The sequence below is a fragment of the Scyliorhinus canicula genome, chromosome 21 (genome assembly GCF_902713615.1).
Source record: "Scyliorhinus canicula chromosome 21, sScyCan1.1, whole genome shotgun sequence".
Taxonomy (NCBI): domain Eukaryota; kingdom Metazoa; phylum Chordata; class Chondrichthyes; order Carcharhiniformes; family Scyliorhinidae; genus Scyliorhinus; species Scyliorhinus canicula.
Window position 1 is genome coordinate 12,305,177 of NC_052166.1, and position 27,228 is coordinate 12,332,404.

General features: G+C 47.9%; 1 protein-coding gene across 1 annotated transcript in view; it reads right to left on the reverse strand.

Annotated features, from left to right (window-relative positions):
• Window positions 1–232: 232 nt before the first annotated feature.
• imp4 (IMP U3 small nucleolar ribonucleoprotein 4) overlaps window positions 233–27,228 on the reverse strand; it is a 57,328-nt gene continuing 30,332 nt past the window's right edge. The window contains 4 exon segments of the mRNA XM_038782069.1: window positions 233–1,210; window positions 9,777–9,850; window positions 16,168–16,213; window positions 16,216–16,260. Coding sequence (XP_038637997.1) covers window positions 1,098–1,210; window positions 9,777–9,850; window positions 16,168–16,213; window positions 16,216–16,260 — 278 coding nt within the window. The 3' untranslated portion in view covers window positions 233–1,097.

A 27,228-nucleotide genomic window follows, 5' to 3' on the forward strand; every position in this document is an offset into this window, starting at 1 on the left:
TGTTTCTTTTTTTTTGGTTTGATGAGGAAGGAGGGATGTGAACAATACACAGGGGCTATTTCGTTCTTTGGCAGTGGGTCCTCCTCAATTCCCTTCCAAGTTGTGGTGACTGCACTGATTTCTCCCAAAAGGTTTTCAGTACCACCCTCTGGTAAATCATCCCAGTGACTCCCTTTGAACAGTCACGCTGGCCAAAGAGCTTCTGCGCAGACACATTCCATTGGAACCAAGGTTACACAGATTGGGAACACATTTTAATTTTGAAATGCAAGTGGAACAGCAAAGGTCTGCAGTTAAATTTTATTGCCAACCAGAACAATACCAAACATCTCCCCCTCCCACCCCCCACAGACCAATAAAAACCCACTGACAATCAGAGTCTCATAGCCTTTCCAACTCAAGGGCCCATTAAATCCAAAACACCCCCATCGTTAAAGCCAGCTGCCCTCCTGACCACCAACAGCCCAGCCTCTGAAGGCTTGAATGCTGAATTCTCAGCTCGGGGTGAAACATTTCAGATATTCTGCTTGCTCCCACTCTAGTGGGCAGTTGCAGAACCAAACGCTTGGTCTCAGTACCCTCAAGGCTGGAAGGGGCAAATTCAGAAGTTACCAGGGTGCCTGATCACTCACCTGACCCCATCAGTTGGAAAGGCTGGTTTGAACTTTGTCAAGGTGGCCAAGTACATCGCAAAGACTCACTGTCCGTGTACAAAGACAGTTGCTTGGTAGCATGCCGGTGAGAGCGGCAGCTTGAGAAGAATGGATCAGAGGGCGGGGAGCAAATAGTCACTGGGCTAATGCTGTGCTGGAGCTCCATCGCTGTCGGCCTCTCATATCAAACAGTGGCAGCAGAGACTATTTACTTTACAAACACTTACAGCGAAAATGAATGGCAAACTGAAGGTCAGCCAAGGACCTGGACATGGCTTTGAATCAGCGAGAGCCCCCGATTACCATGTACATTTGGGCAGAGCTGTTGCAGTCAATAAAGTTACGTGAATTGAACAAACCATGAGTTTCAAATCCAAGGGTGGCCACAACAGTGCCAGTCCGATCTCAGCAGCACCCCCCGCCCCCGTGGTGTGACGCCTCGTCTCACTCCGTGCTAAGATATCTCTTCTTTTTGGCGGTATTTGTATATGGATGCCAGCGCCATTCAGTGTCAGAGATTTTCTCGTTTTCCAGAGTTCCCAGCTTAATCTGATATACTGCCAGAGGGAAAGACAGAGACAGAGCAGTTATTGGATTTACACAGTTCAAGGCACAGAGGCAGTGGCTGGGAAGAGTCACAAGGCATTGAAATAAAACTACCAAATGTTCTCAAGTACCAGAAGCCCTTGGCCAATCAAATCCGCAACAATGTTTTCTCCATAAACTAGCTAAATCCCACCATAGGCTCAGGCCCAATTTCTTTAATGTCCCAGCTAATCTAATCCCACTCTATGCTCACTCACAATATCAAACAGGGACCACAGGATTTATGAGCAGACATGGTCATTCAGTCCTCGTGCCTGCTCTGCCAATCAACACACTCGTGGCCGATCGGATTGTGGTCTCAACTCCACCTTCCCGCCCGACCGCAAGCCCAGCCCCACTAACCCCGAATCCCTAGTTTTCGACAAGAACTCACATAGCAGATTAATATGTAAAGTTAAAGCGTATGGAATTCCAGGTAGTGTCTTTAGATTGGCAGAACGTTGGTTAGCAAACAGGAAGCAAAACGTTGGAAGCAATGGGTCTTTTTCTGATTGGCTGGCAGTGACGAGTGAGGTCCCACAGGTATCTGTGCTAGGACCCCAACTGTTCACATTATATATTTCTGCCCCCCATATCTTTTCAATGTTCTCTTTGAGTAACAATCTAATTTGCTCAAGAGCAACCTGATTACGCTGCTTCAACATGGGACTTGTGGCAGCCATTCAATCCACAAATGTACAGACCAAATCCCAAGAACAGAAGCAGCAGGAAAATTTAGCCATGGGATAGGCAGTGATGGATTCGGAAGGTCCTTACACTGTGAACGGTAGTGCTGTTCCAGAAGTGGTCTGTGGGTTTGAGATGCTCGGGGATGGAAAGAACCAATTTTAGTGTAGAAAAGAATGATGTGAATGAATGCAAGAATTTCAATATATATTATGTGTATCTGGTGCAGTAAGTTTGTGCATGATTGTTGTAGTCATGTTTTTAAAAATCCTGATTTGAAAGACTGCTAGGCTTTCTGAAGCCAGAGGTGCAATTAAAGCATTGTAAACGTTTGGACTAATGAAATTTTATTTATATTAAGAGGGTTCCTTGGGGAGTAGGCAGTTAGAGACATTGTGTTCAGTTTAGTAAAATTATGTAGTTAATGGGAAGAGATTGGGGCTGATGCAATCATGTGTTAAGGTTCAGAGTACATAGAACGATACAGCGCAGTACAGGCCCTTCGGCCCTCAATGTTGCACCGACATGGAAAAAACTAAAGGTCATCTAACCTACACTATGCCCTTATCATCCATATGCTTATCCAATAAACTTTTAAATGCCCTCAATGTTGGCGAGTTCACTACTGTTGCAGGTAGGGCATTCCACGGCCTCACCACTCTTTGCGTAAAAAACCCACCTCTGACCTCTGTCCTATATCTATTACCCCTTAATTTAAGGCTATGTCCCCTCGTGCTAGCCACCTCCATCCGCGGGAGAAGGCTCTCGCTGTCCACCCTATCTAACCCTCTGATCATTTTGTATGCCTCTATTAGGTCACCTCTTAACCTTCTTCTCTCTAACGAAAACAACCTCAAGTCCATCAGCCTTTCCTCATAAGATTTTCCCTCCATACCAGGCAACATCCTGGTAAATCTCCTCTGCACCCGTTCCAAAGCTTCCACATCCTTCCTATAATGAGGCGACCAGAACTGTACGCAATACTCCAAATGCGGCCGTACTAGAGTTTTGTACAACTGCAACATGACCTCATGGCTCCGGAACTCAATCCCTCTACCAATAAAGGCCATCACACCATAGGCCTTCTTCACAACCCTATCAACCTGGGTGGCAACTTTCAGTGATCTATGTACATGGACACCGAGATCCCTCTGCTCATCCACACTACCAAGAATTTTACCATTAGCCAAATATTCCTTATTCCTGTTATTCTTTCCAAAGTGAATCACCTCACACTTCTCCACATTAAACTCCATTTGCCACCTCTCAGCCCAGCTCTGCAGCTTATCTATGTCCCTCTGTAACCTGCAACATCCTTCCGCACTGTCTACAACTCCACCGACTTTAGTGTCGTCTGCAAATTTACTTACCCATCCTTCTGCGCCCTCCTCTAGGTCATTTATAAAAATGACAAACAGCAACGGCCCCAGAACAGATCCTTGTGGTACGCCACTCGTAACTGAACTCCATTCTGAACATTTCCCATCAACCACCACTCTCTGTCTTCTTTCAACTAGCCAATTTCTGATCCACATCTCTAAATCACCCTCAATCCCCAGCCTCCGTATTTTCTGCAATAGCCGACCGTGGGGAACCTTATCAAACGCTTTACTGAAATCCATATACACCACATCAACTGCTTTACCCTCGTCCACCTGTTCAGTCACCTTCTCAAGAACTCGATAAGGTTTGCGAGGCATGACCTACCCTTCACAAAACCATGCTGACTATCCCTAATCATATTATTCCTATCTAGATGATTATAAATCGTATCTTTATAATCCTCTCCAAGATTTTACCCACCACAGATGTTAGGCTCACCGGCCTATAGTTACCGGGGTTATCTCTACTCCCCTTCTTGAACAAAGGGACCACATTTGCTATCCTCCAGTCCTCTGGCACTATTCCTGTAGCCAATGATGACCTAAAAATCAAAGCCAAAGGCTCAGCAATCTCTTCCCTGGCTTCCCAGAGAATCCTAGGATAAATCCCATCAGGCCCCGGGGACTTATCTATTTTCACCTTGTCCAGAATTGCCAACACTTCTTCCCTACGCACCTCAATGCCATCTATTCTAATAGCCTGGGTCTCAGCATTCTCCTCCACAATATTATCTTTTTCCTGAGTGAATACTGACGAAAAGTATTCATTTAGTATCTCGTTTATCTCCTCAGCCTCCACACACAACTTCCCACCACTGTCCTTGACTGGCCCTACTCTTACCCTAGTCATTCTTTTATTCCTGACATACCTATAGAAAGCTTTTAGGTTTTCCTTGATCCTACCTGCCAAAGACTTCTCATGTCCCCTCCTTGCTCATCTTAGCTCTCTCTTTAGATCCTTCCTCGCTTCCCTGTAACTATCAAGCGCCCCAACTGAGACTTCACACCTCATCTTCACATAGGCCTCCTTTTTCCTCTTAACAAGAGATTCTACTTCTTTGGTAAACCACGGTTCCCTCGCTCTACCCTTTCCTCCCTGTCTGACTGGTACGTACTGATCAAGAACACGCAATAGCTGTTCCTTGAACAAGCTCCACATATCCAGTGTGCCCAACCCTTGCAGCCTACTTCTCCAACCTACACATCCTAAGTCATGTCTAATGGCATCATAATTGCCCTTCCCCCAGCTATAACTCTTGCCCTGCGGGGTATTCTTATCCCTTTCCATCACTAATGTAAAGGTCACCGAATTGTGGTCACTGTCTCCAAAGTGTTCACCTACCTCCAGATCTAACACCTGGCCTGGTTCATTACCCAAAACCAAATCCAAAGTTGCCTCACCTCTTGTTGGCCTGTCAACATATTGTGTCAGAAAACCCTCCTGCACACATTGTACAAAGAACGACCCATCCAATGTACTCGAACTATATCTTTTCCAGTCAATATTAGGAAAGTTAAAGTCTCCCATAACAACTACCCTGTTACTTTAGCTCTTTTCCAGAATCATCTTCGCCATCCTTTCCTCTACATCTCTAGAACTATTAGGTGGCCTATAGAAAACTCCCAGCAGTGTGACCTCTCCTTTCCTGTTTCTAACCTCAGCCCATACTACCTCGGAAGAAGAGTCCCCATCTTGCATCCTTTCTGCCACCGTAATACTGTCCTTGACAAGCAGCGCCACACCTCCCCCTCCTTTGCCCCCTTCTCTGACCTTACTAAAGCACCTAAACCCCGGAACCTGCAACAACCATTCCTGTCCCTGCTCTATCCATGTCTCTGAAATGGCCACAACATCGAAGTCCCAGGTACCAACCCATGCTGCCAGTTCCCCTACCTTATTTCGTATACTCCTGGCATTGAAATAGACACACTTCAAACCACTGACCTGAACACTGCCGCCCTCCTGTGAAGTCAAATCTGTGCTCCTGACCTCTCTACTCTCAATCTCTCGCACCCCAAAACTACAATCCAGGTTCCCATGCCCCTGCTGAATTAGTTTTAACCCCCCCAAAGAGTACTAAACAATCTCCCCCCCAGGATATTGGTGCCCCTTAGGTTCAGATGTAGACCATCCTGTCTATAGAGGTCCCACCTTCCCCAGAAAGAGCCCCAGTTATCAGAAATCTGAATCCCTCCCGCCTGCACCATCCCTGTAGCCACGTGTTTAATTGCTCTCTCTCCCTATTCCTCGTCTCACTATCACGTGGCACGGGCAACAACCCAGAGATAACAACTCTATTTGTTCTCGCTCTGAGTTTCCATCCTAGCTCCCTAAAGGCCTGCTGACATCCTTGTCCCCTTTCCTACCTATATCGTTAGTGCCAATGTGGACTACGACTTGGGGCTGCTCCCCCTCCCCCTTAAGACCCGAAAACACGATCCGAGACATCACGTACCCTTGCAACCTGGGAGGCAACATACCAAACGTCGAGTCTCTCTCGCTCCCACAAATAATCTCCTATCTGTGCCCCTGACTATTGAGTCCCCAATTACTAATGCTCTGCTCCTCTCCCCCCTTCCATTCTGAGCAACAGGGACAGACTCCGTGCGAGAGTCCCGCACCCCATGGCTACCCCTGGTATAGTCGTCCCCCCCACAAGTATCCAAAACAGTATACTTGTTACTCAGGGGAACGACCGCCGCTCTCAATGTTCCCCTCCCGCTCTGCCTGACTGCTTCTTCCCAGTCCCTCTTACAGTTCCCCATCTATCTCCAATCTTTGGTGTAACTACTTCCCTGAAGCTCCTATCTATGACCACCTCTGCCTCCCGAATGATCCGAAGTTCATCCAACTCCAGCTCCAGTCCCATAACTCGGTCTTGTAGGAGCTGGACTGGCTGCACTTCCTGCAGGTAAAATCAGCAGGGACCACAACGGCATCCCTCACCTCAAACATCCTGCAGGAGGAACATTGCACTACCTTCCCTGCCATCCACTTAATTTCAACCAAGTTCTGGGTAAAGAAATATAAAACAAATAAAAAATAATAATATAATACGTATAGCACTTACCTGCTCACACCAATGGGTCTTATTATTAGGTTAGAGGAGGAGGGCGGGGTGGGAGACACTACACGTGTCGTGTCACGGGTATCCTCTCCACCAGAATTATTGGCTAGGAGAAAATCCTGCCCAGAAGTCCGCGGGTCGTACTTCCGGTTCCCGCCTTATATTATCTTTGCTCCACTGGCACCACCGCCGCTCTCAATGTGTCCCCTCCCGCTCTTTCACTGACTCACTGCTGCTCTCCTCGCGCTCTTTATCCTGTGTCCCTCTGAACTCCCGCCGCTTTCTGGGCTCCCTCTGTCTCTGAACTCCCGCCGCTTTCTGGGCTCTCTGTCTCTGAAGCTCCCGCGGCTTTCTGGCTCTCTGTCTCTGAACTCTCGCCGCTTTCTGGGCTTCTCTGTCTCTGAACTCCCGCTGCTTTATGGCTCCCTCTGTCTCTGAACTCCCGCCCGCTTTCTGGGCTCCCTCTGTCTCTGACTCCCGCTGCTTTCTGGGCTCCCTCTGTCTCTGACCTCCCGCCGCTTTCTGGCCCTCTGTCTCTGAACTCCCGCTGCTTTCTGGGCTCCCTCTGTCTCTGAACTCCCGCCGCTTCTGGGCTCCCTCTGTCTCTGAACTCCCGCAGCTTTCTGGGCTCCCTCTGTCTCTGATCTCCCGCCGCTTTCTGGGCTCTCTGTCTCTGATCTCCCGCTGCTTTCTAGGCTCTCTGTCTCTGATCTCCCGCTCATTTCTGGGCTCCCTCTGTCTCTGAACTCCCGCTGCTTTCTGGGCTCCCTCTGTCTCTAAACTCCCGCCGCTTTCTGGGCTCCCTCTGTCTCTGAACTCCCGCCGCTTTCTGGGCTCTCTGTCTCTGAACTCCCGCGGGCTTTCTAGGCTCTCTGTCTCTGAACTCCCGCTGCTTTCTAGGCTCTCTGTCTCTGAACTCTCGCCGCTTTCTGGGCTCCCTCTGTCGCTGAACTCCCGCTGCTTTCTGGGCTCCCTCTGTCTCTAAACTCCCGCCGCTTTCTGGGCTCCCTCTGTCTCTGAACTCCCGCCACTTTCTGGGCTGAAAGGAGAGCTGAGACGGTTTCTGAAGAATACAAACCATGATTCTACATTATTCTGACAGGTTGTCAGGTCTCTATTTCAAGTAGTCTCAAAAGATCTCTTTCTCAAAGTGGATTATCCAAGACATCTCTTTACAGCAAGTATCCTGAGTACTAACGGTATTTACAAGGGAATTGAGATCTGAGATGGGTTTGTTGTTCGAGTGAAAATAAAGATAGCAGTTTAGGGTTGTGTCACTGTACTGATTAAGGAGTAACTGTCAGCTATTTTCTTATGTGATGTTAAAGACATTTTAATACTGTTAGTAATAAAGTTTAAAAAAATATGCCATATCCCTATTTTGCCTGCAATCACTTCTGGAGCGAGATGCCTTTTCCTCACAGTCTTATAAATCAAAATAAAATTTTAGGATTTCCTGTACAGTATCCAGCCATTGTTGGGGTCTGGTCTGAGATCATACTAAAATTGGGGGCTCGTCAGGATTTAAAAGTATAATTCCTCTTTTAAATGGGATTATTGAACTTAAGTTCTTTTGAACTCTTCTCCTCAAAAGGCAGTGGAAGCGGAGTCATTGAGCTTTCTAAGGCAGAGTTAGATAGATTATTGATAGGCGGGTGGGGGGGGGGGGTGAAGGTTTATAGGCAGGGAAGTGGAGTCGAGGGTACAATCAGGTCAATCGCACTGATGGCGGAGCAGGGTTTGAGGTGCGGAGTGGCCAGTTACTAATTTGCATGCTCGTAAACAGTTTGGTTTTAGTTTAGAGTGGTTGAGCTGAACAGACAGTAGGACCAAATCATTCATTGCAAACTGAAAAAAAATACAAGCACGCAACAAGCAGAAAACCTACTATGAATGGAAATAATCAAGTAAGTTTGGGACCTCCGAATCCCTCCTCGAGTGCCTTGCAAGGTCCAATGGCAGCTTTTTCTGGAGACAAGGATTTTACTTTTGCCTTTTCCTGGAAGATCAGTGGGGGGAACTGTGGGGTTGGCAGGCAGTGAACATAGGAACAGGAGTAAGCTATTCAGCTCCTCGATCCTGTGCCGCCATTCAATGAGATCTCTGGCCTAACTCCATATTGGCCCAATATCTTCATTACAGTGTGAATGTAAGCCTACTTATGACAATAAAGAGTATTATATCTCTTAAGACCTTTGCTGGACAATTTAAAATTAACAACTGATCTAGCAGCAATTGCCGTTTGTTGGAAGACTGGTTCCAAAAACCCGTTTCCCCATGCTTTGTGGTGGAAATGACGAAGTAGTACATGGTAGATATAGATGAGATTGATTGAAAATATTTGAACAATGTATCCGGTCTTTTCTCCCTCCTTTATACACAACATCGCACTGTACAAGGGCACCCTTCGCATTAACCTTACTGGTTCCAAGTTATTGAAAACTGCCGGGATTCAAGTTCCCTCAGCAGCCACCCCCTGGCCACCAATAGGCCACCTGAAGGCACTTGGCCGTGGTGGGTGAGTGGGACATAGATACAGACATCTTCACATGCCGAACCCCTAGCCCAGCTTATACCACCAAATTAATTTGTGCACAAGGGACCTCATGGCCAAATTATGGCTCTCTTAGAAAGGGTCAGGCTAGCGGAGGCACGGCACTTGCCTTACAAGGTGGCAGCAATAATGGTGGCCCCAGGCAACCAGAGAGCGATGCTGGTGGATGGGGGATAAAGTAGCCCTGCCAAGGCTCTGGAGGCCAGCCTCTGGCTCCTATTTAAATATATTGTGGATGTGGGCAGTGCCTGCCCAACTTTTGGAATGTAACACCATGCTGACAGCACGGTAGCATTGTGTATAGCACAATGGCTTCACAGCTCCAGGGTCCCAGGTTCGATTCCGGCTTGGGTCACTGTCTGTGCGGAGTCTGCACATCCTCCCCGTGTGTGCGTGGGTTTCCTCCGGGTGCTCCGGTTTCCTCCCACAGTCCAAAGATGTGCGGGTTAGGTGGATTGGCCATGATAAATTGCCCTTAGTGTCCAAAATTGCCCTTAGTGTCCAAAATTGCCCTTAGTGTTGGGTGGGGTTACTGGGTTATTGGGATAGGGTGGAGGTGTTGACCTTGTGTAGGGTGCTCTTTCCAAGAGCCAGTGCAGACTCAATGGGCCGAATGGCCTCCTTCTGCACTGTAAATTCTATGACATCAGAACTGCCCATGTAAACATTGTAGATGGAGTTTGTGCCCGGCAAGTGAGTTTCTGAGATCTCTCCCTCCTCTGGCAGACAAAAAGCAGCCCCACTGAGCAAGTGGTCCTGTACGACAGGCTGATTACCCATCCTAGGGAAAGTCTGGACTCTAGCAGCTTCCGAATATTCCGTTTTGCTTAGCAGACGAGAAACTTACGTTTCATTTCAAACCTGGGCCCCACTTCAGACAGTTTGATGTTTCTGTGGTCCATCTTTTGGTAAACATGGTGCCTGGGAGCAGCGGACAAAAGAAAAAGTTACCATTTAGAAGCTGCGCACCTCCAGCCCTCACTGCGCCCTCCTCAAACTTGCTCTTGCAAAGACCCGATACCCTATTGGGTTACACAGTTTCACAAATGCACTCAAAACTGCCATTTTTTATTCATGAGTAGGACAGTGACAGTTAACAACCAATATCACGAGAGAGCAATTCAGCAATAGAGAAAAGGTGCGAGTGTGTGTGTGTTGTATGGGGGGGAGGGGGGGGGGGGGGGGGGGAAGGAAAAGGGAAATCACAGCCTGACCCTGTCGGCAGCCAATAAATGCTTTGCCATTACTGATACCCACACTCATAGAACATAGAACAGTACAGCACAGAACAGGCCCTCGGCCCTCGATGTTGTGCCGAGCAATGATCACCCTACTCAAACCCACGTATCCACCCTCTACCCCGTAAACCGACAACTCCCCCCCTTAACCTTACTATTAGGACACTACGGGCAATTTATCATGGCCAATCCACCAAACTGCACATCTTTGGACTGTGGGAGGAAACCGGAACATCCGGAGGAAACCCACGCAGACACTTTGCGCAAGTGAAGGAGACACAGCCGGAGTTAGACACATCCAGAGTGGGAATTTGGAACTTAGTAATTTGGTGCAGTGAGGTAATTCGGTGCAGAGTGGGAGAAGTGCTTTTTCCCTAATGCTTTGTTCTCTCTATTTCTTCTGGCCTGTAAGTTTTAATCTGCAGGGAGAGAACCAGAGAGCATCTGAGAACTTGGGAAGGGGAGTGATTTTTATTCATTTTTATTACCTTTTCAAATTGTGGGGGGGGGGGAGAGAAACTGAAGTGACATCACAGTAAAGCTGTGACCCGATTGGCTGGTTGGGAATCTACGCTAAATTTAAAAATTAAGCACTGTTAAACTAATTAAACATAATTACTTAATTAGAATTTAGAGGGATATCTAAGCCAGAGATCGGACAGTACTGTATTTAGCTTTCACATTTATAGTAGAAATCTAGTGCGAGAAAACATAGTTAACAGTAACTTCAGAAAAAAAATTTTTTTTAAATTTAATTTACTAATTAATTGAAAAATGTCAATTAGAGGGGTGCAGTGCTCGGACTCAGGCGTGGCAGGTCCGGCAGGCTTCCAGGCCCAGGATGGCTTCATCTGCAGAAAGTGCACCCAGCTAGAGCTCCTCACAGACCGCATGGTTTGGTTGGAGCAGCAGTTGGATGCACTTAGGAGCATGCAGGTGGCGAAAGCGTCATAGATAGCAGTTATATAAATGTGGTCACAGCCAAGTGCAGGCAGAGAAATGGGTGACCACCGAAGGGGCAGTCAGTCAGTGCAGGAATTCCCTGTGGTTGTCCCCTCTCGAACAGGTCAGATACTGTCGGGGGGCATAGCCTATCAGGGGAAAACAGCAGCAGCCAGAGCAGTGGCACCATGGCTGGCTCTGCTGTTCAGTAGGGAGGGTCAAAGCACAGAAGAGCAATAGTCACAGGGGACTCTATAGTCAGGGGCACAGATCGGCACTTCTGTGGACATGAAAGAGACTCCAGGATGGTATGTTGCCTCCTGGTGCCAGGGTCCAGGATGTCTCCGAACGGGTAGCAGGCATCCTGAAGGGGGAGGGCAAAAAGGCAGAGGTCATTGTACATATTGGTACTAATGACATAGGCAGGACCCTTCATGAGGTCCTGCAGCAGGAGTTCAGGGAGCTAGCCAGAAAGCTAAAAGACAGGACCTCTAGGGTTGTAATCGCGGGATTACTCCCTGTGTGGCAGTGAGGCTAGAAATAGGAAGATAGAGCAGCTAAACACGTGGCTAAACAGATGGTGTAGGAGGGAGGGTTTCCGTTATCTGGGCCACTGGGACCTCTTTTGGGGCAGGTGTGACTTGTATAAGGATGGGTTGCATCCAACCTGCAGAGGCATAAATATCCTGGCCGCGAGGTTTGCTAGTGTCACACGGGAGGGTTGAAACTAGTATGGCAGGGGGTTGGGTACCGGAGCAATAGGTCGGAAGGTGAAAGCATTGAGGGAGAACTAGGGAATAGGGCCAGCATGGCTCTGAGGAAGAGCAGACAGGGAGATGTTGCTGAAAACAGCGGGTCTGGTGGCCTGAAGTGCATATGTTTTAATGCAAGAAGTATTACGGGTAAGGCAGATGAACTTAGAGCTTGGATTAGTACTTGGAACTATGATGTCGTTGCCATTGCAGAGTCCTGGTTGAGGGAAGGACAGGATTGGCAGCTAAACATTCCAGGATTTAGATGTTCCAGGCGGGATAGAGGGGGATGTAAAAGGCGTGGCGGAGTTGCACTACTGGTTAGGGAGAATATCACAGGGAGGACACCTCAGAGGGCAGCGAGGCTATATGGGTAGAGATCAGGAATAAGAAGGGTGCAGTCACAATGTTGGGGTTTACTACAGGCCACCCAACAGCCAGCGGGAGATAGAGGAGCAGATACGTAGACAGATTTGGAAATGAGTAAAAACAACAGGGTTGTTGTGATGGGAGACTTCAACTTCCCCAATATTGACTGGGACTTACTTAGTGCAAGGGGCTTAGACGGGGCAGTTTGTAAGGAGCATCCAGGAGGGCCTTAAAATAATATGCAGACTGTCCAACTCGGGAAGGGGTTGGACCTGGCCCTGGAATTGGGGAATGAGCCCGGCCAGGTGGTAGAAGTTTCAGTTAGGGAGCATTTCGTGAACAGTGACCATAATTCAGTAAATTTTAAAGTGCTGCGGACAAGGATAAGAGTGGTCCTAGGGTGAATGTGCTAAATTGGGGGAAGGCTAATTATAACAATATTAGGTGGGAACTGAAGAACCTAGATAGAGAGAGGATGTTTGAGGATAAATCAACACCTGACATGTGGGAGGCTTTCAAATGTCAGTTGAAAGAAATTCAGGACCGGCATGTTCCTGTGCGGAAGAAGGATAAATACGGCAAATTTCGGGAACCTTGGAAAATGAGAGATATTGTAGGCCTCGTCAAAAAGAAAAAGAAGGCATTTGTCAGGGCTAGAAGGCTGGGAACAGATGAAGCCTGTGTAAAATATAAGGAAAGTAGGAAGGAACTTGAGCAAGGAGTCAGGAGGGCTAGAAGAGGTAACGAAAAGTCATTGGCAAAATAGGGTTACGGTAAATCCCAAGGCTTTTTACACGTACATGAAAAGCAAGAGGGTAGCCAGGGAAAGGGTTGGCCCACTGAAGGATAGGCAAGGGAATCTATGTGTAGAGCCAGAGGAAATGGGCGAGGTATTAAATGAATACTTACATCAGTATTCACCAAAGAGAAGGAATTGGTGGATTATGAGTCTGGAGAAGGGTGTGTAGATAGCCTGGGTCACATTGAGATTGAAAAAGGAGGTGTTGGGCGTCTTGAAAAATATTAAGGTAGATAGGTCCCCAGGGCCGGATGGGATCTACCCCAGAATACTGAAGGAGGCTAGAGAGGAAATTGCTGAGGCCTTGACAGAAATCTTTGGATCCTCACTGTCTTCAGGTGATGTAGGACTGGAGAATAGCCACTATTTAAGAAGGGTAGCAAGGATAATGCTGGGAACTACAGGGCGGTGAGCCTGACATCAGTGGTAGGGAAATTACTGGAGAGAATTCTTCGAGACAGGATCTACTCCCATTTGGAATCAAATGGACGTATTAGTGAGAGGCAGCATGGTTTTGTGAAGGGGAGGTCGTGTCTCACTAAGTTGATAGAGTTTGTCGAAGAGGTCACAAAGATGATTGATGCAGGTCGGGCAGTGGATGTTGTCTATATGGACTTCAGTAAGGCCTTTGATAAGGTCCCTCATGGTAGACTGGTACAAAAGGTGAAGTCACACGGGATCAGGGGTGAGCTTGCAAGGTGGATACAGAACTGGCTAGGTCATAGAAGGCAGAGGGTAGCAATGGAAGGGTGCTTTTCTAATTGGAGGGCTGTGACCAGTGGTGTTCCGCAGGGATCAGTGCTGGGACCTTTGCTGTTCGTAGTATATAAATGATTTGGAGGAAAATGTAACTGGTCTGATTAATAAGTTTGCAGACGACAAAGGTAGGTGGAATTGCGGATACCGATGAGCACTGTGAGAGAATACAGCAGGATTAGATCGTTTGGAGACTTGGGCGGAGAGTTGGCAGATGGAGTTTAATCCAGACAAATGTGAGGTAATGCATTTTGGAAGGTCTCATGCAGGTAGGGAATATACAATGAATGGTAGAATCCCGAGAGTATTGAAAGTCAGAGAGATCTAAGATCAGTCCACATATCACTGAAAGGGGCAACAGAGGTGGAGAAGGTAGTCAAGAAGGCATAAGCCATGCTTGCCTTCACTGGCCGGGGCATGGAGTATAAAAATTGGCAAGTCATGTTGCAGCTGTTATTAGAGAATGTGTAGGATTTAGATCGTTTGGAGACTTGGGCGGGCGGAGAGTTGGCAGATGGAGTTTAATCCAGACAAATGTGAGGTAATGCATTTTGGAAGGTCTCATGCAGGTAGGGAATATACAATGAATGGTAGAATCCCGAGAGTATTGAAAGTCAGAGAGATCTAAGATCAGTCCACATATCACTGAAAGGGGCAACAGAGGTGGAGAAGGTAGTCAAGAAGGCATACGCCATGCTTGCCTTCACTGGCCGGGGCATGGAGTATAAAAATTGGCAAGTCATGTTGCAGCTGTTATTAGAGAATGGAGCACAGTCCTTTGGTGGAAGAGTTGGCACTGGCAGAGGGACCTTAGTTAGGCCACACTTGGTGTATAGTGTTCAATTCTGGTTGCCACACTACCAGAAGGATGTGGAGGCTTTAGAGAGGGTGCAGAAGAGATTTACCAGGATGTTGCCTGGTATGGAGGGCATTAGCTATGAGGAGAGGTTGAATAAACTTGGTTTGTTCTCACTGGAACGCCGGAGGTTGAGGGGCGACCTGATAGAGGTCTACAAAACTATGAGGGGCATAGACAGAGTGGACAGCCAGAGGCTTTTCCCCAGGGAAGAGGGGTCAATTACTAGGGGGCATAGGTTTAAGGTGCGAGGGGCAAGGTTTAGAGGAGATGTACGAGGCAAGTTTTTTTTACACAGAGGGTAGTGGGTGCCTGGAACTTGCTGCCGGAGGAGGTGGTGGAAGCAGGGACGATAGTGACATTTAAGGGGCATCTTGATAAATACATGAATAGGATGGGAATAGAGGGATACTGACCCAGGAATTGTAGTAGATTTTAGTTTAGACGGGCAGCATGGTCGGCACGGGCTTGGAGGGCCGAAGGGCCTGTTCCTGTACTGTACTTTTCTTTGTTCTTTGACATGGGGAGAACGCGCAGACTCTGCACAGACAGAGACCCAAGCTGGGAATCGAACCTGGGACCCTAGAGCTGTGAAGCGATAGTGCTACCACTGTGCTACTGTGCCGCCCAAGGAAAAAAATTACAAACATCTCCTTCTCAAACAGTCACTCAGAGTCTAGGATGACTTCTCTTCCACAATAAAAAGGAGTTCTCAGGTGACTGGAAAATAACGAGACACACACTCGAGTGAACTACTGTGGCCCCGCGTTGCCTCAGACTGCGCTGAGTGGGGGAAGGACCAAAGGCACCTCAAACCTGCCGCTCATCACCTCCACAGTTCAGGACTTAACCATTTAATCCACTGCCCACTGCCAACTCTGCCACCAAAGGACTGTGCTCCATTCTCTAATAGCAGCATGGCTGCAGAGACTGATGCTCACTATTGCAGTCATACCTGGAGCAGGACAAGCCCCAACAGAGATGCCCTAGAACCAACGCCGCCAGAACCACAGCAATGCCTGGTGGTCCACACTTCGTAAAACTGCTGAGTGCAGCATGGCACCAGCCATGAAACGGCGCAAAAAGCTACGATGCTCGTGCTTCACATATGAAGCAAGGTCTGCCCCAGCAGAGGGCAGCAAATGGAACACAAGAGACATGGAAACTTACAAACTCTTCACTAAAGACACAAAATCTGTTTGTGTGGAGTTTGCACGTTCTCCCCGTCTCTGCATGCGTTTCCTCTGGCTGTTCACCGGTACTCTCCCACAGTCCAAAGACGTGCAGTTTATGTGGATTCGCCATGCTCCTTGTTGTGCAGGGTACGTGGGGTTATGGGATTGCGGGGATAGGGCAGGGAGCGTGCCGATGTAGGATACTCTTTCAATGGGTTGAATGTCTTCCGTCTGACTGTAGGGAATCTTTGATTCGGTGAAGTGACAGCCCAAGATGTGAAATTCACAAAGCAGGCCCCACCATCCCCCATTTTGCCCGCAATAATAGCTAGACAGTTCTGCCCGATTTACCTGAAGGAGATATAGTCATCCTGGTTCGCAAATGTGATTACCTTCTACTGTCATCTTTCGGGACTGGAAACAAATACTTTAGGATATGGATACCTGTGGATAACACATTCAGTTAGGAAGCAAACAGGCAAGCGATCAGTCACTGACAACTCAACATGCAGCAAAGAACAATACGGCACAGGAGCAGGCTCTTCGGCCCTGCAAGCTTCTAACGGTCATGATACCACCCTTGGTCCAAAACCGTCAGCACTTCCTATGCTGTATCCCTCTATACCCATTCCTATTCATGTATTTGTTGAGATGCCTTTGAACGCCGTTAATGTATCTACTTCTGCAACCTCCCCTGACAGCGAATTCCACGGCACTCACCACCGTTGTAAAAAACCTGCCTCGCATATATCCTCTAAACATTTGTCCCACGGACCTTAAACCTATGCCCCCTAGTGACTGATCCCTCCACCCTGAGAAAGAGTGCCTCCCCATCCACACTATCCATTCCTCTCATAATCTTGTAGACCTCTAGGAGGTCGCCCCTCAACCGTTTCAATGAAAACAGCCAACGTCTATTCTATTCTAGAGCAGAGACTAGCTTCTTCACCAGGTCCAGTCTCAGGATAAAGGTCTGATCATTTAGGACTGAGATCAGGAGACATTTTTTCACTCGAAATTTGTGAATCTGTTGGAATCAATACCTCAGTGGTTTGTGGATGAATCATAGAATCTACAGCGCAGAAGGAGGTCATTTGGCCCTTTGAGTCTGCACCGGCCCCTGGAAAGAGCATGCCCACGCACCACCCTAATCCCGTAACCCAGTAAACCTACCTGACCTTTTTTGGACAACAAGGGCATTTTATCATGGCCAATCCACCTAACCTGCACATCTTTGGACTGTGGGAGGAAACCAGAGCAACCGGAGGCAACCTCACGCAGAAATGGAGAGAATGTTGCGACTCCTCACAGACAGTGACCAAAGCTGGGAATCCGAACTTGGGACCCTGGTGCTGTGAAGTAACTGCTAACCACTGTGCTACGGTGTTGCCCCTAATGATGCTTCATTCCTGGATATAGAAAACATAGAAAATAGCAGTAGGAGGCCATTCGGCCCTTCGGCATGCTCCGCCATTCATTATCATGGCGGATCGTTCAAGTTCAATATCCTGATCCTGCTTTCCCCCCATAACCCTTGATCACTTTTTTAAAAAATATATTTTTATTCATCTCCTTTTTCACATTTTCTCCCAAATTTGCATCCACCAACAATAAGCAGTAATGAATATAATGTTAATCCCCATATCAACAACAACAATCCCATCCTCCCACCAACCCCCTAACAACTACCCGCTTGTTAACATAAGCAATAAAAGGGAATCAGGAATCACCCTCGGTCACCGTTAACACATGCAGTCCCCCCCCCCCCCCAACTAATATCCGACGCTTGAAAGTGCATAATGAATAATGCCCATGAATAACTCTAGAACCCCTCCATTCTTCCCTCAGTTCAAACTTCTCAGGAGTCAATAATTCCAACAGCACCCCCCCCCCCCCCCCCCCCCAATAGGGCATAAGGCTGCTTTCCATCCCAACAAGATCCGCCTTCGGAGGCTACAACATCTGCCTCCACACCTGTTTCCAACCCCGGCCAGTCCGACACCCCGAATATGGCCTCCCGAGGGCCCGGTTCCAGTTTCACATGCACCACTTTAGAGATTACCCTAAAAACCTCAGTAATCCTCCAGATTTGGACAGGACCAAAACATATGAATGCGATTCGTGCCCCCTCCGCCCCACCTCCCCGCAACGCTCACACACATCTTCTACCCCTCAAAGAGCTGGCTCACCTCGCCCTTAAATCCCTTGAACCCCAAGAGCTGTATCTAATTCCTTCCTGAAATTACACGTTTTGGCATCAACTACTTTCTGTGGTAGCGAATTCCACAGATTCATCACTCTCTGGGTGAAGAAATTTCTCCTCACTTCTGTCCTAAAAGGTTTACCCTTTATCTTCAAACTATGACCCCTAGTTCTGGACTCCCCCACAAATGGAAACATTCTTTCGGAATCTACCCTGTCTAATCCTGTTAGAATTTTGTATATTTCAATGAGATCCCCATCTGGAGGAAGGTATAGGTGGTCTGATTAGCAAGTTTGCAGATGATACTAAGATTGGTGGAGTTGCAGATAGCGAGGAGGACTGTCAGAGATTACAGCAAAATATAGGTAGATTGGAGAGTTGGGCAGAGAAATGGCAGATGGAGTTCAATCCAGGCAAATGCGAGGTGATGCATTTTGGAAGATCTAACTCAAGAGCAGACTAAATGGTCAATGGAAGAGTCCTGGGGAAAATTGATGTACAGAGAGATCTGGGAGTTCAGGTCCATTGTACCCTGAAGGTGGCAACGCAGGTCGATAGAGTGGTCAAGAAGGCATTACAGCATGCTTGCCTTCATCGGACGGGGTATTGAGTACAAGAGTCGGTAGGTCATGTTACAGTTGTATAGACTTTGGTTAGGCCACATTTGGAATACTGGGTGCAGTTCTGGTCGCCACATTACCAGAAGGATGTGGATGCTTTGGAGAGGATGCAGAGGAGGTTCATCAGGATGTTGCCTGGTATGGAGGGTGCTAGCTATGAAGGAAGGTTGAGTAGATTAGGATTGTTTTCATTGGAAAGACGGAGGTTGAGGGGGGACCTGATTGAGGTCTACAAAAATTATGAGAGGTATGGACAGTGCGGATAGCAACAAGTTTTTCCAAGTTGGGGGTGTCAATTACAAGGGGTCACGATTTCAAGGTGAGAGGGGAAAAGTTTAAGGGAGATGTGCGTGGAAAGTTTTTTTCACGCAGAGGGTGGTTGGTGCCTGGAACGCTTTGCCAGCGGAGGTGGTAGAGGTGGGCACGATAGCATCATTTAAGATGCATCTGGACAGATATATGAACGGGCGGGGAACAGGGGAAGTAGACCTTGGAAAATAGGAGACAGGTTTAGATAAAGGATCTGGATTGGCGCAGGCTGGGAGGGCCGAAGGGCCTGTTCCTGTGCTGTAATTTTCTTTGTTCAAACATCTAAACCTCCAAGGAATATAATCCTAACCAATTTTAAGTCTCTCCTTCATACATGACAGTCCCATCATCTCAAAAATTAGCCTGAATAAACCTTCGCTACACTCCCTCCTGCAAGTTCATCCTTCCTCAGATAAGGACAACAAAACTGCAGGACAATACTCCAGGTGTGGTCTCACTAATACCCTCTACAATTGCAGTAAAACAGCCTCTACTCCGATACTCAAATCCTCTTGCTATGAAGTACAACATATTATTTCCCTCCTTTACTGCCTGCTGTAACGGCTCGCTTACTGTCAACGACTAATGCACGATGTGACTAAGGTCTCGCTCAGTATACATCTCTCTCAATTCAAATAACCCATTCAAATAATAATCTGCCTTCCTATTTTTGCTACCGAAGCAGATAACCTCACATTTATCCACATTGTACTGCATCTGCCATGCATATGCCCACTCACTAAGGCCTGTCCAAATCCCACTGAAGCATCTCTGCCTCCTCCTCACAGCTCACCCTCCAACCCAACTTTGTATCACGTGCAAATTTGGAGATAATTCAGTTAGTTCCCTCATCCAAATCATTAATATATAATGTTCCCTTTGGGCAGCAGGGTAGCATGGTGGTTAGCATAAATGCTTCACAGCTCCAGGGTCCCAGGTTCGATTCCCGGCTGGGTCACTGTCTGAGTCTGCACGTCCTCCCACTGTGTGCGTGGTTTCCTCCGGGTGCTCCGGTTTCCTCCCACAGTCCAAAGATGTGCGGGTTAGGTGGATTGGCCATGCTAAATTGCCCGTAGTGTCCTAATAAAAAGTAAGGTTAAGGGGGGGGTTGTTGGGTTACGGGTATAGGGTGGATACGTGGGTTTGAGTAGGGTGATCATGGCTCGGCACAACATTGAGGGCCGAAGGGCCTGTTCTGTGCTGTACTGTTCTATGTTCTAATGTGAACAGTTGGAGTCCCAGCACAAATCCCTTGCGGTATCCCAGTAGTCACTGCCTGCCAATCAGAAAAAGATCCATTTATTCCAACTTTTTGCTTCTTGTCTGCTAACCAGCTTTTTATCCATCTCAAGACACGACCCGTAATCCCGTGCGCGACATATTAATCTGCGAGACCTTGTTGAAAGCCTCCTGAAAGTCTCAATAAACCACATCCACTGGTTCACCTTGGTCAACTCTACTAGTTACATCTTCAAAGAATTTTAGTCGATTCGTCAAGCATGATTTTCCTTTTGTAAATCCATGCTGACTTTATCTGATTACACCACTGCTTTCAAATGCTGTGCTATGAATATAATATAGTTCTTATGCCCTTAGGATTCAAATATAACTCAATACATAACAGCCACTGATCAAGTGGTGTAATAGATAGTCCGACCAAACACAGCTGCAGAGCTGGGCTGAGAGGTGGCAGATGGAGTTTAATGCGGAAAAGTGTGAGGTGGTTCACTTTGGAAGGAGTAACAGGAATGCAGAGTACTGGGCTAATGGCAAGATTCTTGGTAGTGTAGATGAACAGAGAGATCTCGGCATCCAGGTACATAAATCCCTGAAAGTTGCCACCCAGGTTAATAGGGCTGTTAAGAAGGCATATGGTGTGCTAGCCTTTATAAGCAGGGGGATTGAGTTTCGGAACCACAAGGTCATGCTGCAGCTGTACATAACTCTGGTGCGGCTGCACCTGGAGTACTGCGTGCAGTTCTGGTCACCACATTATAGGAAGGATGTGGAATCTTTGGAAAGGGTTCAGAGGAGATTTACTAGGTTGTTGCCTGGTATGGAGGGAAGGTCTTACGAGGAAAGGCTCAGGGAATTGAGGTTGTTTTCGTTAGAGAGGAGAAGGCTGAGAGGTGACTTAATAGAGACATATAAGATAGTCAGAGGATTAGATAGGGTGGACAGTGAGAGTCTTTTTCCTCGGATGGTGATGACCAACACGAGGGGACATAGCTTTAAATTGAGGGGTGATAGATATAGGACAGATGTCAGAGGCAGTTTCTTTACTCAGAGAGTAGTAGGGGTGTGGAACGCCCTGCCTGCAACAGTAGTAGACACGCCAACTTTAAGGGCATTTAAGTGGTCACTGGATAGACACATGGATGAAAATGGAATAGTGTAGGTCAGATAGGCTTCAGATGGTTTCACAGGTCAGCGCAACATCGAGGGCCGAAGGGCCCGTACTGCGCTGTAATGTTCTATGTTCTAGGACAGGAACAGCATGGGGTTAGATGCATAGTGAAGCTCCCACTACACTGTCCCCATCTAGCTCTCCCAGGACAGGTACAGCTCGGGGTTAGAGTGAAGCTTCCCTCCCCATCAAACACTCCCAGGACAGGGGTGGCACAGTGGTTCGCTCTGCTGCCTCATGACACCAACGACCCAGGTTCGATCCTGGCCCCGGGTCACTGTCCACGTGGAATTTACACATTCTCCCCGTGTCTGCCTGGATCTCACCCCCACAAACCTAAAAGATGTGCAGCTTGGATAGATTGACCACATTAAATTGTCCCTAAATTGGGTAAAATCTCCCAGGACATGGGTCAGATACAGAGTGAAGCTCCTTCTGCACCAAGGTTTCTCAAAGTAAGGGTTGGGGGCGGTATTTGAAGGGCTCGCGGAAAAATCGGCTGTAATGATCCCGATTGTGGGAGGAGCACCTGTCTTTTACTTTGAGAACGGCGGCCGAGTTTGAAAATGTCCGTGGCTACGGCGGAGAGGTCGAGTCAACAATGCAGGGGTGGTCAGAGGGGTGGAGAGAGAAACTTGAATGCCGGTGGCTCGGGGCTCACTTCCAGTTTCTGTGGAGATGTCCGAGTGTCGGCTGGTTTTGTGCCAGGCGCTCAGGGGAGGTGAGACATGGCGATTGAGGGGTGGTGAGGCCGCTCCATCCCCTCGTTCTGGAAGAATGTCCCCCCTTGTGAGTAGCTTGATCTGATTCCCACTGCACCTGTGCCCGAGGCTTGGGTGTGCTGCCCAACTGCACCCCCCACCCTCCTTCCCCCGGAAGCAATGTTTCAGTGTAGTCAATGACCAATGTACATTTTTGGCGTTAGTTGAGGGAGAAATGTGGGTTCAGGATCCCTCCTCGCTCCCCACGCCCTTTTTTCTCTCTACCTGAAAAAGCAGGTGGGTCTCAGTTAACAGAGCAATGCAGTACTCCCTCAGTACTTCACCACAGCTGTTAGCCAAGGAGCAAATATCTGGCAGTAGTGTTCAAAGCTACGACCAACTAGTGGGAAGGACACAGAGGAGTCAATTTACAGAGGGGCATAAGAATAGAAGATCAGTGAGAACGGATGTTCCATAAAACTGGAATAGTAATGAAGGATTTCCAGAACGCCTTCAGAAATTTCTTGATCGTTAAGTTTGAAGCCCATTGTTGGATTTGGTTCTGGGGGAACGAGGGAGAGTCAAGTGGATCAAGTGATATATGGTAAATTTCTAGGGAATAGTGATCACAGCAAGGGAAGATTTTCATGAGGAGGAATATAGGGCAAGCAAAACCAGAGCTCCCTGGACAATGCGAAAGGTAGATTAAAAAGAACCGGGATGAACAGATGTTAAGTTGACAATACAGGAAAGAACCAGGCTGAATATAGAAAGTTCATAGGGTTAAAAGTTCACACGTTTAAAGGAGAAATAAGAGTGGCAAAGAGAGAGAAAGACCAGCAGCTAACAAGAAAAATAATTTAAAAGTCTTCCCGAAAGAACAGACTGACAGTAAGAGGAGGACTAGGAACCAAAAAAGATGATCTCTGGATGACGAACGAGGTATTAAATGAGTATTTTACTTGTCTTTACCAAAGATGATGATACTGGCAAAGACACACTAAAAGAGCACAGAATGGGTTAAAATGAAGAGATGCATTTTAAAAGCCCAGGTGCATTGGGGTTTGGCCAACCAATATTTTCTGTTGGGCAGTTGAGAACTGCCAGGGTACTTCCTGTTGATTCCCTTATTTCCCCTAACTTTATTTTTGCCTTCATTATTTTTGATCCATGTGTAGTGATCCTCGCCTGAGTGTGTACAGAAGGGGCTGATGGGAAATGGAAGTACCACCAGGGGGCAGAGTGGGGACATACAAGAGGGACGCCGAAGGCCCGCCCTCGCCGACTTGGACCGGAGGGTTAAAGAGGCAGGACGTGGAAGTTGAGCTCAGGGCTGCAAGTCTTTTGGGCCTAGTTGCAGAACATTGAGGAGCAGTGTATTCTCAAGTGCAATTCTGTAACTTATTGTGGAGCACAATAAACCATCCTTTAACTTAAAGACGACTTCGAGCATTCTTTCAAGAAGCATAACATGGTACAGGAGTGGCTTCTCTGAACAGAAGGAACCAGCGCTACCAGCAAAAGCAACAGCAACAGGCAGGCCACCAGACTTTGCAGCCTATCGACTCCAGACGAACTTCTGAAACAATGGAACACACGCTACTTCCAGGGCCAATGAGAACTACAGGTAATTTAAATTACAACTGGAAAATGTTTAAACAACAGTTTGAGATGTACTTATCAGCTCAGGACTTACATGCAGCCACCGATGACAGAAAAATTGGACTTTTACTCAGATCGGCAGGCCAGCAGGCGGTAGACATACATAATTCTTTCACATATGCTGATACTGAAGATAAAACCAAGTATCACGTGATAGTCGCGAAATTTGATGAACACTGTAAATCTCAATCCAATGAGATCATTGAAAGATTCACACTGCGTCACAGAATTCAAAAAAACAGGGAGACTATCTCCCACTTTGTGGCAGATCTACGCTTGCTAGCACAAGGCTGCAACTTCGGTGATTTAACAAACTCACTCATCAGAGATCAGCTGATCTATGGTCTTGCCGACGGAAATCTAAGAGAATCACTAATACTGCAAAACGATTTAACACTTAAAACCACCATAGATAAATGCTTACTACAGGAGCAGAAAAAGCAGCAGGTCCTGCAGCTATTTGAAAGACATTCATTGCAAAATACTCACCACGAGGCAGATATAAAGATGGTGACCTCTCCTCACAGGCCGTATCTTCCGTTCTCCGGCCCGTCTGCGCATGCGCATCATCCCGAAAGACGCGATCCCGGAAGTGATCGGTACGCGCATGCGCACTTCTCGCAATACTGGCCCCGCGCATGCAAACGCAATATACGCATGACGTCATGACGTGTCATTATTGTGGCTCCTCCCATTTAAAAGGGCAATGTCCTGCTCAAGGAAAAAGGTGCAGAAAGTGTTTAAAAAATGAATCACTTCGCCTCCCAATGTCAGTCCACAGCCAAATATCACTCAACAATGCAACGGCACGGAAACCTGAAGGTCCGCACAGTTGATGTAATGAACACTCCGGCACCCGAAGACAATTTTTCCGACCACGAAGAATTCAACTCCTGGGAGAACATGTACAGCATTGGAGTTACAAACGCCACAGCGGAACCACAGGAGCTGACGACAAAACCTCGACACGTGCATGCCATCAACTCCGCAAGCGAATGGACTGCTATGGTGCGAGTCAATGACTTCCCCATCACGTTCAAGCTGGACACGGGAGCCTCAGCAAACTTGATGACGAGCAAAGACCTCGCAGCCGTCCCAGGGACGCACGAGATGTTACCTGCCGCATGCAAGCTCACTGACTACAACGGAAACCTGATCACCTCAAAGGGATCTTGCCACCTACAAGTTGCCAACAACACGGTCACAACAGGACTATGATTTGAAATTGTAGATGAAAAAAGATCCTCACTGCTAGGTGCTCAAGCCTGCAAGGATTTGCGGCTAATTCAAAGGATCTTCATGCACGCGGCTGAATCATCACGCATTGCCGATGACATACAGCTGCTACTCAGCGGGTACCCCGACGTCTTCTCGGGCATGGGTACGCTACCCTACACATACAAAATCCTGCTCAAAGAGAATGCCATACCGGTCGTTCATGCCCCACGGAGGGTGCCGGCTCCATTGCGGGACAAGCTAAAAGCTGAACTTCAACGTCTCCAAACTCAAGGCATCATCTCACGAGTCACACAGCCGACTGACTGGGTCAGCTCGCTGGTGTGCGTTAAGAAGCCGTCTGGTGAACTCCGGATCTGTTTAGATCCCAAAGATTTGAATAAGAACATTCGCAGGGAACACTACCCTATCCCCAAGCGAGAGGAGATAACGAGCGAAATGATACAAGCTCGCATCTTCACCAAGCTTGATGCCTCACAGAGTTTATGGCAAATGCAGCTCGATGAGTCCAGCCGCCTGCTCTGCACCTTCAACACGCCGTTTGGCAGGTACTGTTATAATCGGATGCCCTTCGGCATTATATCTGCATCCGAAATATTTCACAGAATTATGGAGCAGATGATAGAAGGCATTGAAGGCGTCCGTGTCCATGTGGATGACATCATAATATGGTCAACGACAGAGGAAGACCATATTGCGAGGGTGAAGCAAGTCTTCCAGCGGATCCACCACTTTGGACTGAAGCTCAACCAAGCCAAGTGCACTTTTACACAGTCCTCTCTGACCTTCCTGGGCGACACAATATCAGAGCACGGGGTGAAGCCGGACGCTGAGAAGATCGCCGCAATTCAGAGCATGCAGAGACCACAGGACAAGAAAGCAGTTCTAAGATTCCTGGGATTCATCAACTTCCTCGGTAAATTCATACCGAACCTAGCAGCATGGACGACGGCGTTGAGGAACGTGACAAGGAAGGACATGGAGTTTGCCTGGACCCAAGATCACCAAGATGAAAGGGATGATCTGAGACACCAGTTGATGGCAGCTCCAACACTCGCTTTTTTTGACCCGGCAAAACCTACCAAGATCTCCACTGACGCCAGTCAACATGGAATTGGTGCTGTCCTACTGCAACAGAATGACCAGTTGGACTGGGTCCCAGTGGCTTACGCTTCACGAGCGATGACCGCCACAGAGTGCAGGTATGCACAGATAGAAAAGGAGTGCCTAGGGCTAATCACAGGCGTGACCAAATTCCACCGCTATGTGTACGGTCTCCCCACGTTTCTCGTGGAAACTGATCATAGGCCGCTGGTCAACATCATCGACAAAGACCTAAATGATATGACACCGCGCCTACAACGCATGATGATGAAGTTGCGAAGGTACGACTTCACGCTGGTCTACACCTCTGGCAAGGACCTTGTGATAGCTGACACATTATCACGAGCCATGGACGCTGACAACCCGCCACTGGCTTCCATCAATGATGTGGAAGCTCATGCACAGTGGTGCAAGGAGACACTCCCAGCAACGGACGAGAGGCTGCAGCAAATTCGTCAGACAACACAGGGGGACGCCACCCTCCTTCAAGTCATACACAACCTTCAGCATGGCTGGCCAAATGGGCGGTGCCCACAGTTCCAAAACGTCAGGACTGAATTATCCATGGTCGATGGCATTATACTGCGAAACGACAGAATCGTCATCCCAATGGCGCTCCGGGCGGACATTCACGAGGGGCACCTTGGTGCCGAAAAGTGCAAAAGGAGAGCACGACAATCTGTTTATTGGCCAGGGATTAACGAGGACATAACAAACATGGTGCTCACTTGTGACACGTGCCAAAGACATCGACCGGCACAATGCAAGGAGCCACTGCAGCAGCATGAGATGGCCACGTCACCATGGGACAAAGTGGGCATTGACTTGTTCCACGCCATGGGCCGCAACTATGTTCTGCTCATCGGCTACTACTCCAACTTTCCGGAAGTCATGAAACTCCCGGATCTCACAGCGGCATCAGTCATCAAGGCCTGCAAAGAAACTTTCTCCAGGCATGGCATCCCACGGACGGTCATGTCCGACAATGGTCCTTGTTTTGCCAGCTGGGAGTGGACGGACTTCGCCAAGAACTACAACTTCAAGCATATAACGTCGAGTCCACACTTTCCGCAATCAAATGGCAGGGTGGAGAAAGGTGTCTACATAATCAAACAACTCATCAGCAAGGCTGCGGACTCAAAATCCGACATACACTTGGCCCTCTTGTCA